Source organism: Lissotriton helveticus, chromosome 12 (genome assembly GCF_964261635.1).
Source record: "Lissotriton helveticus chromosome 12, aLisHel1.1, whole genome shotgun sequence".
Lineage (NCBI taxonomy): Eukaryota > Metazoa > Chordata > Amphibia > Caudata > Salamandridae > Lissotriton > Lissotriton helveticus.
Window position 1 is genome coordinate 115255067 of NC_136073.1, and position 13490 is coordinate 115268556.

General features: G+C 44.8%; 1 protein-coding gene across 7 annotated transcripts in view; it reads left to right on the forward strand.

The window, feature by feature from the left end:
• Window positions 1–12817, forward strand: part of LOC144798642 (transmembrane protein 272-like) — a 1182125-nt gene extending 1169308 nt beyond the window's left edge. For all 7 annotated transcript variants that reach the window (XM_078669607.1, XM_078669608.1, XM_078669612.1 and 4 more), the window contains one exon: window positions 11449–12817. In XM_078669607.1, coding sequence (XP_078525733.1) covers window positions 11449–11627 — 179 coding nt within the window. In that variant the 3' untranslated portion in view covers window positions 11628–12817. The remainder of the gene's footprint in view (window positions 1–11448) is intronic.
• Window positions 12818–13490: the final 673 nt, after the last annotated feature.

Genomic DNA, 13490 nt, shown 5'->3' on the forward strand with positions numbered 1-13490 from the left:
AAGTGCTAGACGCTCAGGAACAAGCGTTACATGGGCAAGGTGGCACTTGTGCAAGTATCAAAGGCAAAGACATGTGAGAGGTAGCAGCCGTGTGTTGCAAGGGCAGAGTGGTGTGTGCATGTTACAAAAGGGCACCGAACACCAGTACATGGAAAATACTGCAAAAAGGCAGACCCTCCAATCACAGGCATACACTGGGAAGGCACTTCCATGGTCATGGAAAGTAGAAATTATCAGTAGTGGGAAGTCTTCCTCACAATAGCAAGAGGACGTGAATTACTTTTGGAGGTGTCTCTGGAGGAGGAGAACTTTGAGGTCCCTTTTGAAGAACAGGTTATGCATGGAAATGTACACACCTCGGGGTGCACAATGCTTGTCTCAGGAAGTTCCCGGTGTCTCTGGAGAGCTCCCGTGCCCTGCAGTGTTGACTGGCAGGGTTCAGCTTCTCTTTCGATGCTGCCGGTTGGTTTGTGTTCCTGGATGTCTGGTTTCGGATGCGCTTCTAGCGCCTCGGACCCGCTTCTAGCGCTTCGGACCCTCTGTCTCTGCTCCGAGACTCAGCAGCGCTTGGTTTTGTTGACAGCTCGTGACGTCATGCACATGACGACTGAAAAAAGACACCTTCATTCCTGCACCTATATTCGACTGACTTGAAATAGGGCGGTTAATGCCTCACTGTTCATTTGTGGGCACTGCTGCCTGTCACAGAATAAAGTCGTTCTTAGACAGCTGCTGTTCCACTTAATGTTTACGGATAGGTGACGTTTTGACATTAAAATAAAATGCTGCCTATGTAGCACTTCCCTTCACGCTCCTGTAATTTAAAGATTGCACTTCATGTATTATTACCCAATTAAATGGCACAAAGCTTAGAATTAAAAGCGGGACAGACTAATAGGATTTCATCTGAAGCTCAAGTTACGCCGCTCGCCTGTCTGGCGCTTCGACCGCATAATTAACTATAATTGGTCTGACTGAACTAGCTCGGGTGAGTCAGTTCGTATAGTTTCCTCCCCCTCGTCACGTTTCACTTGCTGAATGGTGTGTTGAAGCGTTCGCAGTCCTTTTCTACAAGTGTGTGCAGCAGGTTTTCAACATTGTGAATGGCCCGCGCAGACCTACCAAGGACCTTTACAGTAAAGCCAGCATATTGGTACGTCCCTGGTAGCACTGTGGGCCCGTCTAGCCCCAATTAACCTCTTCTTCATTGGTTTCCAATAGGTTTACTGCTTTCAAGTCGCGCCATCCCACCTCGCCTTTCCATACAATAACTGATAATTGTTTTATACAACTTTGTGATTTTTATACATTTGTTACCACATAATTTGGCCTCTTTTTTTATTTTTAATTTTTATACCCAACGCTGCCGCATACTATAGCCCAAGCTCTTTCTCTCTCTCTCTCTCTCTCTCTCTCTCTCTCTCTCTCTCTCTCTCCCTCCTCCTCTCTCTTCCCCACCTTTTCTCTCTCTCTCTCTCTCTTCTCCCCTGTTCTCTCTCTCTCTCTCTCTTCTCCCCTGTTCTCTCTCTCTCTCTCTCTCTCTCTCTCTACTCCCCTCCCTTCCCTCTCTCCCCTCTCTCTCTCTCGCTCTCTCTCTACTCCCCTCCCTTCCCTCTCTCTCTCTCTCCTCCCCTCCCCCCAGCCCGGAATACAGTACCACTGTGATCACAAAATTCTTAAGCACCCTGCAACACTGGGGATTTACAGGAATCCAAACACCAGCGTAAAGTACTCGAACAACAATGACGTCTGTCTTATAAATGTCACAAAAAAATGTTAATATTTCACTTCTGTTCTTGGATTTTCGTGAAAATACAACACATATTGCATTACAAATGCTATAGGTGTCACATTTGTGAAAGTTAAAACTATTGGCATTGTAAATGACAAAGCTATTACTTTAGCTATTACTATAACTATTTTCACAACCAACACATAAATAAAAAAAATTTAATTCACAATACCAATGGCTCAAACTTTCCTAATGCGAGACCTATTGCATTGCAAATGCTTGTTGAAGTAGGCTTGTTACTCCCTGAAATGGGGCTACATGTGTGTGATGCTGCATAGAATGGGAATCGGTGTCATAGATCACTGTTTGATATAACACACGGTACTCGACAGGGATGCCCCTTATCCCCACTGCTGTTCTCTTGGTGTGCACACTTCATTCAGTGAGGCATACAGTTTGAAGGGTGGTGTATTTTGCTGCCCTGCCATGCAGGGGATTTTGTGCTCTACGTGTGTTTTGCAAAACGTGTTTAAAGACAACAGGGAAACATTTAACAAATTATCTGTTGAGTGATTGATAACACTGCCTCTTTTCTTGGCTAAGCAAATTGCCCTTATAAGAATGGTAATCCTTCCAGACTCCTATAGCTGTTTACGAACATCCCCATCACTCCACCACAGTCTTTTTTTCATGAACCTAAAACACCTAATGATAAAGTTGGCAGGGGCAGACAAGCAACACACAGTGGAAAGAACAACATTGACCCTACCTGGTGAACTCCACATTCAGAACTTTGCTTCTGGGCAGCTTCAGCGCACATCACACGCTTCTGGTTTCATTGGTCCACTGCTTTGTTGCTTCTTTGTTTTAACTCCACACCAATGATGGTGTCAGGGCAGACCTGAGGCTCAAAACTAGCTGGCAAATAGATAGGTGAATATAGTCTCTTCTTCTCATGTGCAGACAGCTCTTCATAAGAGACCTAGAAACTTTTCAGGCAGACAAACAGCTGGCCTTTGTTTGTGCCCAGATAAACGGTATGTTGTTCAATAGTAGACATAGACTCGTTCATGTCTGATGTCTTATGTGATCAATTTACTCCTCAGCAGAGTTTCAAGCTATTTGGATTTTCAAGAATGTGAATCTGATTTCATACACGTCCCAGGAATGCCAGGGTTGACAGCTTTTTGGAAAGAGCTATTCAGTGAGTTGTACTTGATGACACAGCTGAAGATGGACCCTCACTCCTGATAGTGCCACTAGAATATGCCTGAGATATCCTGCTCCCCAGTAGATACACAGCCTTGTGTTGTTGGTTGCCAAGATTGGTAATGTGCTGGGATACAGGCCCACTGCCTGAGGTCCTTGTGGGATTAAAGGCCTGTTTTAATGCAATGGTTTATCACACATGTATACATTTCTCCTCCCAACCTTCTGATGCCTAAGACATCTGGACCCTAGGAGACAAGGCCTACACCAAAAAGAGGCGGTCTCCTAAGCCCCAAACAATGATTGATGAACACCTGACCTATTCTATATTCTGGGCACACATGTTGCATAAAAAAACAATGGGAGAGCAAGGGAATTGTGGGGCGTCCGTAACCCCAGTATAATGATAAGCTAAACAAGACTGAACGAGCCCACTATGTAGGTATGGTTTGGTTGTAGATACTTTATTCGACAAATAATCATCATAAAAGTACAAACATACATAAAAACAAAAAATACATAAAAAGCAGACCGTCCCAAAGTACTACAGCAAAAATAGAATAGTTCTAAAACTTTAAAAAAAAAAAGGCAATGATAATACTAGCTAGTCAGTTCAGACGGGTTTGCTGAGTTACCTAGCATTCTGGAGCGAATTAACCAGGCACCCGCTAGGTATTTTGAGACCCCACAGACAATATACAATGAAACAGTATCACATGTCATAATACGCAGGGCTGATCTATGATCTTTCACGCCCATGGATTTACACACAGGTTTCAGCCATTTGTTCCTGACAAGTTTATAGGCAGAACATGCAAATAGGAAGTGGCCCAGAGATTCTTTCGGGCAACTGCAGCCTGGGCAGGTAAGATCTATCCCCTCCATACTTTTCCAACCTGCCATGAATTCTTTAACGGGCAAGGTACCATATCTGAATTTTAAAAACAAAGTCCTATCTCTAGGAATTTGGATAAAATCCAGAAAGGGCTCGGACAAACACCGCACTTTGTGTTCTAAAAATGTAGTCGTTAGTGGGCCAAAGGTCGAATTGGCATGTACCTTGGAATCTACCCATTCCCAATATAGCTTTTTTACTTCTAGTTTAGTGGGAGGGCATTGCGAGGTCCAAGACGCTCCCAATCCTATCGAATTTACCAAAAGTTTGAGGTTGTTAAGCCACTGTATTTTGTTATTTACATTTAGGGTAATTAACTCATCAAGGACTCGAGCATAGTCTTTTAATTCTTCTGTCCTTCGGAGTCGCACCCAAAATAGGGGTCTGAGGTGAACTTTGTCAGCTATACATTTAATACCAATATCAAGAAATCATGGTAACAGAGGTGTTGACATGGGAAGTGATACCAGATCTCGAATAAACTTGTTCTCTATAACTGTGAGGGCTCTAGTGTTAACAGCGCCCCAGATTTCGGAGCCATAGACGGCTGAGGCTACCGCCTTTCCCTCATACACTGATAGAGTTGGAACAACAGGTCTACTGATTGAGTGGCGTTGGTTTTTTAGTATAACTCCAGAGACCCTTTTAAGATTAAGTATCATTTTGGATATATGTGGCCCCCAAGACATATTGTTGGATAATCTAACCCCCAAATAGTCAAATTCACTTACAACCTCAAGCGGAGACCCAAAGAGTGATATATGTACATTCCTTAACTTCCTGTTTGTCGAGAAGACCATTAACTTTGTCTTTGTGGTATTTATTGTTAGTCCCCGCTCACTGCAAAAGAGTGAGAAACGATCAAGCAGTTTCTGCAGACCCCGCGGGGTCTTGGACATCAAGAGGGTATCATCCGCAAAGAGGAGTGTAGGGGTCTTCTCACCGGCAAGGACTGGCGCATCCGCGGGGTCCTCCCTCAAATGGTCCACCACCCCATTTATAAAGAGGGAGAACAACGTCGGTGCCATCACACTTCCCATAGTTTGGAGCGAGGAATGACATCAAATGCGGTTTTGAGGTCGATGAAAGCCAGAAACAAACTACCTTTGTTGATGGAAACTGACTTCCAATAGACCGCACAAAACCGGAACACCTGGTCTATTGCACCCACATTCTGTCTGAATCCTGCCTGCAAGTGTGTTAGTACCTCTTCTTCCATAAGCCAAGTCTCGATTCTATTTACAATGACCCTACCAACTACCTTTTGTCTAGTGTCAATTAAACTAATTGGCCTATAGTTTGCGGGGTCCTCTCTTTCGCCTTTTTTATAAATTGTGATTACCTCCGCCCCTTTCCAAGAGTCTGGAACTGGGAAACCCTGCTGGATCAAGTTCATTAAACTAGCTATAAAATTTGCCCATACCGAAGGTTCGTGAACTAACAAATCTCCAGGCAGGCCGTCTGGTCCAGCAGCTTTGCCTGGCCGGATTTTAGAAATAGCATCTTTAACCTCTCTTGCTTCAAAAGGGACTAACTCCATTGGTAAATCTGGTCTTAGAGGGGATGCTATTGCTAAAGATGGGTGGGCTTGGGTCTCATCTTCACAATATAACTTTAAAAAATGAGCATGCCATTGCTGCTCATTTATGTGATTTAAAATGGGATCAACTCCTCTTCTATCTAAAATGTTGATCAATTTCCAGAAGGAGACAGAATTCTTATCCCATGCTGCTTTTTTAAGTTTCTGCAAGTGTTCTTCCTCGCAATTCTTTTTAGAGGATGCCAAGATTTTGCGATAATCCCTCCTGGCCAGTCTTACTGCTCTGGGGTCTTTTAACTTGATTGCCCGTGCAATTTCCTTTCTCCTTTCCCTGCAATCAGCAGTATACCAAGGATTTATTTTTAATAAATGTTTCTCAGCAGAATGATCTAACTTGGTGGTTTTATGAAAAACCTTGCCTATTTTAGCTATAAGGTCATAATAATGGTTTACAAATAATGGCCCAAGGGTGTTAAGATTAGCCAAATCCATCTTTGTTGCCGACAAGGTAGAAGATTCCGCTATAACCAACTCCCTAATGTACAAGAGAACCTCCTCCTCAAGCTTAATCGCCTCCCATCTCAATTTCCTATTACAGTTGGATGGGATAGCCTCCTTGGTAATTAATTTCGGACCTGGGGGCTCACTTTGATCATTTAGCCAGTTAATTATCATGCATAAAGGGTTATGGTCACTATCTATGGACTGCTTGATCTCCATATCTATAAGGTTGGACCAGGAGTGGAGATCTAAAAAAATATAATCAATTCGCGATGGGGAGGCTATCTTGTTATATGTCCTCGCCCCATTGCGATCAGAGATAGTCCGTCCGTTCAGAGCTTGTAATTGGTGAGCCAAGGCTAGAGCATTCAGTTGTATAGCTCTGGGATACCATTTCCTGATAGGTGATAAATCCAAGGTGGGGATAGAGTACTTCCAATCCTCCGCGGTCCAACCCAAAATATCCTCATCGTCCAGGGGTTCGAAAGTACAATTAAAATCACCACCCACCAGGATTTTTGATCCCGGAGCTAGTTCTAGTAACTTGGAATCCAAAAGCTCTATTGTTGGAGAAATTTGACAGCCCTGCGATCCTCTAGCATAAATGCAGAAGATATGTATTTTGGCCCCCATTGGGCTTTTCAGAGATATGTACAGTAAGTCATCTGAGGAAACATTATACACATTAACGGCACAATTAAGATTAATTTTCACCCATATGTGTAGGCCACCAGATGGGCGGCCTTTCCCTGAGTGAACAGCCGGGACAAAGTAAGTGGAATACCCATTTTTATACTCAGGAGACAGACACCATGTTTCCTGAAACAAGCATATATCGAATGGTTCAATAAAATTATTCCAGTCTGGGCTTTCAAGGTTTTTTTTTAGCCCTGCTATATTCCAGGAAAGGATATTTATAGGGGTGCCGCCTATATTCGGAACAGATAATAAACGGGAAGACGGAATTTCCATTTCAATACTGCTAGGATCACCATTTTCCGGGAGTATCTCGACAGACCTGGCGTTACCTACGTTGACCACAGGACATTCTATCTTTTCCCCTAATGCTACCTTTTCAGTTTCAATTGAGATTACGGGTTCAACTAACTCGTTTTCCAACCCAGAATTATAGGTTTTTAAATAAACTTGGGTCTCTCCTGTCCTGGAAACTACCGGACCTGGCGGATCTATCATATCCTTTAAAGCAAGTTCTCCAGAGGAAGTGGATAAAAGTCAATCTATATTTTCCAGCCCACTATAACGGTTGAAACAGGGTATGGACGGAGGGTTGAATTGAAGACCTTGCCATGCTCCATTAGGGTGCACTGGGCCATACAATGGCCTACCTGATCTCCTCGGAACTACACTCCACCCTTCGTTTACTCCACCATCCCACTGGCTCAGGGTGTTATGTTTATAGTTTCCAGACCATGACCCTCTTTGTTGGTTGGTATCATGGAAACGACTGCCCTATGTAGGGTGTGATGGGTTCCTCCCAGTCCACTGGCTTGGATTGTACTCTTGCCAGGGATCCCCTTTTATTCCTCTTCCTGCATGATTAGAACCTCTCAGCCAACTCCACCTATTACCACCATGGTCAGAGACCATGTGGAAATAGGATACGGGTTTGGCTGAAATTGAAGAGGTAGCAATACATGGGGGTCCTGCAGTTATATGTTCCACCGGACCTAAATCCTCAAAGGACACAACAACACAATCCCCCTGTATGGTTTTTTTTATTCTCGCCCACCCAAGGTGATCTTTCTACCATGAGCATTTTGCTATTGATATTTGGGGGAAGCGGATGATTTTGGTCTAACCAGTGGCAAACTTTGTTCTTGAGGGCCCAAAAGGATTCAGATGTTGAAGGGGCAAGCTCAGGAACACCAGTTAGCACTATTACATAGGGGGAAGCATCAGGTGGTAAATTAATATTGCGACAAACCTTAGATTGTACTGTTTTGGGGATCGGGGGTTTAGGCACAGAAGATTGGCACTAAAGGATTAATACTGGATAGTACCGGGGTTTTTGTAACTGTGTTGACGGGGTTGTTAACATTGTTTTTCCCTTCTTGATGTATGGCCTTTAGTTGTAGTTCAATCCCCAATAGTCTAGATTCCAGAGGTGCAAATAGAGATTTAATAAGTTTTGCTAGATCACTCATAAATATACCTTTTCTATCATCTAGGCCCTCTGCTGTCTCATCCAAGGAACTAGACTCTAAGAGGCTTGCAAGGCTGATGTTGGTGTCAGTTATCGGGAATACCCAATGGAAAGGGGTGAGATCCATGGGGACTCGCTGTTCTATCAATACCCTGAACTTGAATGGCTAAACTGTCACAACCTACCTGGTTATCACTGATGTTGTTGGAGATCTCCATGTGACCACCCGCAACATCAGTACTTAATATGGTAACACCAGTACTCATACTAGATGGTTTAGAATTTTTCGGGACGGCACCCTCTCTTACGCCCCTTAAGTATGTTGAGACATCCTGAACAGTAGTGCCTGCCTCGGAGATCTTAGTAGGAAGAGCTACTGGCAAGGGATCCAGAATGTGAGGAACAAGTAAAACATCCTGGTTGTTATTAGTGTTGGGACAAGTAAGTAAAGGAACAGATGAGTTAGAGACCGAGTCGGAAAGATTTTTAGTGGGGGTACGTGCAGATGCAATAATTCCCAATGAGGACCTTCTCGCGTTCGAGGTCCTGGGATACCCTCCTTTCCATAAGGACGATGCCTTCGTCGATTAGTTGGTTGGTACGTACGATAAAGTTATCTAGTGAACCAGTGAGTTTCGATTTGCTGCGGGTTTCCCGGGTTCACATTTCTAATAATGGATTATACCTAACTAGATACAAGAAAAACCTAAAACAAATATAACCATATATAAAATTAAATACAACAGGGGTGAGAAGAGCTTACAATATTAGTACCCCCTTTTAAGTCACTGGCACAGCGCTAATAACACTGCCCAGAGGTGTGGCCCAGACCAGACTCTCCAGGCCTTGGAGGGCCACAGAGGGCCCGCCCTTTGCCCGGGCTTAGCCCCGGGCGCTCCCGCGCGCTACCGCGCAGCGGAAACCACCAGCTCTGATATAGAGCTAGGGGCGGGTGCGTTGCCGGCAGGGAGAGCAGCCACAGGTGTGACAGGCAGGGACTCCTGGGATATTGAGTCCCTGCAGTACTGCTCGCAGCCCTGCCGGTGCCTCAAGACGATGTTAATCACTCTGACCTCTCTGCCCCAGAGTCCAGGAAGGCGCAGCGGGACCCGCTGAGCGGGTCCGGCAAGGCGTGGGTTTTCAAAGTTTGAAGGTAAAAGAATGAGTTTAAAATCCGGCTCCCAGCAGCAACTGGCAAACGCAAGTGAATCCCACGGCACAGTTCCTCCAGCGCGATGATAAAGGGGCGGGGGCGATGCCGGCAGGGAGAGCAGCCACAGGTGTGACAGGCAGGCACTCCTGGGATATTGAGTCCCTGCAGTACTGCTCGCAGCCCTGCCGGTGCCTCAAGACGGTGTTAATCACTCTGACCTCTCTGCCCCAGGGTCCAGGAAGGCACAGCGGGATCCGCGGAGCGGGTCCGGCAAGGCGTGGGTTTTCAAAGTTTGAAGGTAAAAGTATGAGAGTTTAAAATCCGGCTCCCAGCAGCAACTGGCAAACGCAAGTGAATCCCACGGCACAGTTCCTCCAACGCGATGATAAAGGGGCGGGGGCGTTGCCGGCAGGGAGAGCAGCCACAGGTGTGACAGGCAGGGACTCCTGGGATATTGAGTCCGTGCAGTACTGCTCGCAGCCCTGCCGGTGCCTCAAGACGGTGTTAATCACTCTGACCTCTCTGCCCCAGAGTCCAGGAAGGCGCAGCGGGACCCGCAGAGCGGGTCCGGCAAGGCGTGGGTTTTCAAAGTTTGAAGGTAAAAGTATGAGAGTTTAAAATCCGGCTCCCAGCAGTAACTGGCAAACGCAAGTAGGTATGGTACACTCACTAGTGTGGTTAGTACATGGACTCATTAGGTTTGTTTAAAAGACCCCTCACATACCAACCTGGTTGGTGTCATTCATCACTGGGGTCCCAACCGGGTGGCTGAATGCCCTCTGGTTGTGCTACGACACCTGATCAGCAGAGCTGGTGTGGTGTGAATGTGTGATGTGATGTGAATTATACTTAAAAATATCTGAGAATACTTGCCTGTAAACTTTGTTAGTGGCAGCTCAAGAAATGGGTAAAAAATGTGTAGTGCAACTAAATGGGAACTTATTATCCTTCGTTGACTATGTGACTGGTCTACATGTTTCAGAACGCGAAGGTATACGTTAAGGGCTTTCTTCAGGACCGGAGAGTGAGACTGGTGAGTGGCAAAGTGGAAAGTGCCATGTGAAAAAAGTGAAGTGCCTAAACATGCACTAAGGTGTGTGGTCGAAGCGTCAACGTACTTACGGACACTTGAAAAAACACTATGTAAGGGTTATGGGCAGCTGTTCGAGGCTCGGGAGGGGTCTCATCCGATGTCCCAATTTGGTCTCGGCATGAAGCCAGTATGTAAACCTGCTGTGGTGCCTTGTAGTACCGGCTGGTCACATATACATTCAATTATCTAGCCTACTAGTAAATCAATAGTTGTGTATACCTTGTAATATTGAAATGTGTGTTAGATATTTCTATTAAATATGACTGCTGAAAGAGTACACTTTTTTCATGAAGACTGTTTGTTACTGCTCTGTAAAATCTGGTGTCTTCACTTCTTGTGATACCTCGACATCTGTCAGTAATGGGTTGTAGTCTATAGTAGTGCTTTATAAAATAAATAAAGTTGGAAAATGTATCCAGTTGGCAAAGGATGGAGCTGTGGCAGTCTCTTTGATGCAGCCATCCTACTGTCTAATCCTTTTTCTCTTCTCCTCATTTAGCACCCATTCTTTCCAGTGTTTTAGTGGAGTGGTGTGGCTCACTGGTTAGAGGCAGTAGACCCGAGAGCAGAAGTCAGTCCGGGACCAGGGTTCAATTCCCGACGCGGCAGGGTTGTGGACCAGGGTCAGCGGACTCGGCAATTCTCGCCTCGGTGCCTACTCTAACCTGGGGTCCCACTCGGCAACTCTGGGCATTAGCTTGCCTAATCTCCACAACGGCCCCATCAACGCCGGGGATGCCTGGCTCCACCTTGGGGATTCCCAGTAGGGACCATCCCACAGGGAAAGCCAGGACGGGTTCCCCAGCGGTATACAGCGCCGGTACGCCCCTTTGCTGGGGCAGCTGTGCGCTTTACAAGTATACAACATTTAACATTTTACTCTTTCCAGTCCCTCTCTGCCTCTCATTCTCCCACCCTTCTGCCCTCTCACCCTCTTCCTTTGTGCCTTCCTTCTGCCTCTCATCTTGTTTCCTCCTGGACAGTTTTTCTCTTTTCCTTCTGATCTCTCCTTGTTTGGTTCCATGCTAGCTCCCCTTTTGGTGCCAAGACTGAGTTTAGGTAAAGGAGTATAAAACTATGTTGGTCTTGAGCGAATACCAAATGCAAACTCTTTTTATTCATCACTTGTAATTTAGATCTTTCTCTCTCTTTCTCTCCCAGGAAATGTTTGGATTTATTCCATTTATGCCCCAAATTATACAGACCCCACAGCTGCAAACTACTGCCGCAAGGAGCTCTACCTCTATGCCTTCTGGATTACAAATTTGTTTTATATTTTCCTGGGACTGTTCATCGTCATTTTCTGCGGTATGTGTATCTGCGCCTGTTGCGCTGCTTAGAGTCGTCCCTAAGAAGAAAGATAGCGCTGAACCCTAACTCCTGATCAACATTTCAGTAAACTTGGTATTGTTGGGTGTCAGACCAGTGGACTTCATCTAAAAATGTTTATTTACTGGTCTACTCCTTTTTCTGTCCCATCAGCAGCTCTTCTGGGTCCTGTTGCAACAGGTTGTACTGGGCAAAAGAAAACCCTATGGACCCAATAAACAAAGACCAAAAGGAGTCCATTAAAACCAACTGAAGCCAAATGTATGAGTATGAGGTTGACAAACTAAAGGTCACAGAGACCTGATCACTGGTCGTTTCATTGAATGTGTGTCATTTGTAGTCATTAAACACCAATATTTTCCAGTAAAAAGCCTAATGTAATCAACAGAGGACCATGTTTAAATCCATCAGGAATTATCTTTATTGCAGCCTCCAGGCTTCTTCCTGATGTCAAGAACAACCGCCTGGGTCTGATGCCCAAGAGGGAGTGGCCAACTTAGCTTACCTTTGACTTCCACCCTCCTTCCACCCTCCTTCCGGCTTCCTGACAAAGGCAGCCGGAAGAGCTCCAGAAAGGGTATACCCATACAGCTCTTTGAGGAGAGCATCATCCTGTTCTTGCACCCCGGACCTTTTTCTGCTACTCCAGTGAGAAGTCCCTCCCTGCATAGGATTTGCCACTCCAACAGAGCACTGTTTCTGCATATAATATTCAATGGGGCTTGAACTGTAATATGGAGCTCTGAGTGAATTTGTGTAAACATATGCCTGACAGTCAACTGTCTCCGTGTCTCTTCTTGTCCCTAACATTTGTTAAACTTGTGCCAATTTAGCCTATGTTTTCAAATCGGTTATACTTAGATATACTACTGTTATTTTGACATTCTATCCACTGAATAGTGGATCGGTCTTGACGAATTAGATGGCTGTTTGAACAAATATGAGCTTTGCTATTGTATATGTTGTTTTGGGACGTTTTATCTGACCAAGATATATCTATTGGTGATGAATGTTCAGTGTGGATTTACGGTTTGAAAGGACTCTTGAATGATTGATTGTATGAATGTGGTGTGTTAGGCTGTCCATGGAAAGTGTCACTATTTGGGCCAGTTGTGGTGTTTATATTTTATGTAACCAGAATAGATTTTGATACTGATCCACTGCTTTTGAATATCAATAAGACAAGAATAAAATGTTACAATAATTGATACATCGACTCCTTTTTGTTTACACATGTTCTAGCCTTAGTCACTATTTATATAACGACTTAAACAGCATTCATACAACTCAGATCGGTAGAGCTGCTTGTTGGATTGTATGATGCCTTGATTTTCCCCTAGTGCTCTACCTCTATTGTTCCAGGGGTTCCCCTCTTACCTAGTGGTTTTGCCCAAGAGGAAGTGGCCAACTTAGCTTAACTTTGACCTCCACCCTCCTTCCGGCTTCCTGACAAAGGCAGCGGGAAGAGCTCCAGAAAGGGTATACCCATACAGCTCTTTGAGTAGAGCATCATTCTGTTCTTGCACCCTGGACCTTTTTCTGCTAATTCAGTGAGAAAAGACCCTCCTTGCATAGAATTTGCCACTCCAACAGTGCACTGTTTCTGCATATAATATTCAATGGTGCTTGAACTGTAATATGAGGCTCCGAGTGATTTTTTGTGTGAAAATATGCCTGACAGTCCACTTTAATTTAAACAAGCCTTGCAAATGTCAACTGTTCTGGCTTATAAATGGAAGTGCCTCTTATTCTTGCACTCACACATCCATTAATCCACCCACTAACTTATTCTTGCATTTATCCACTTGCACAACCAAGCAGCCCCCAAAAAAAACAACAACATATGCATGGCAGGCATATGCTTGCAATAACAA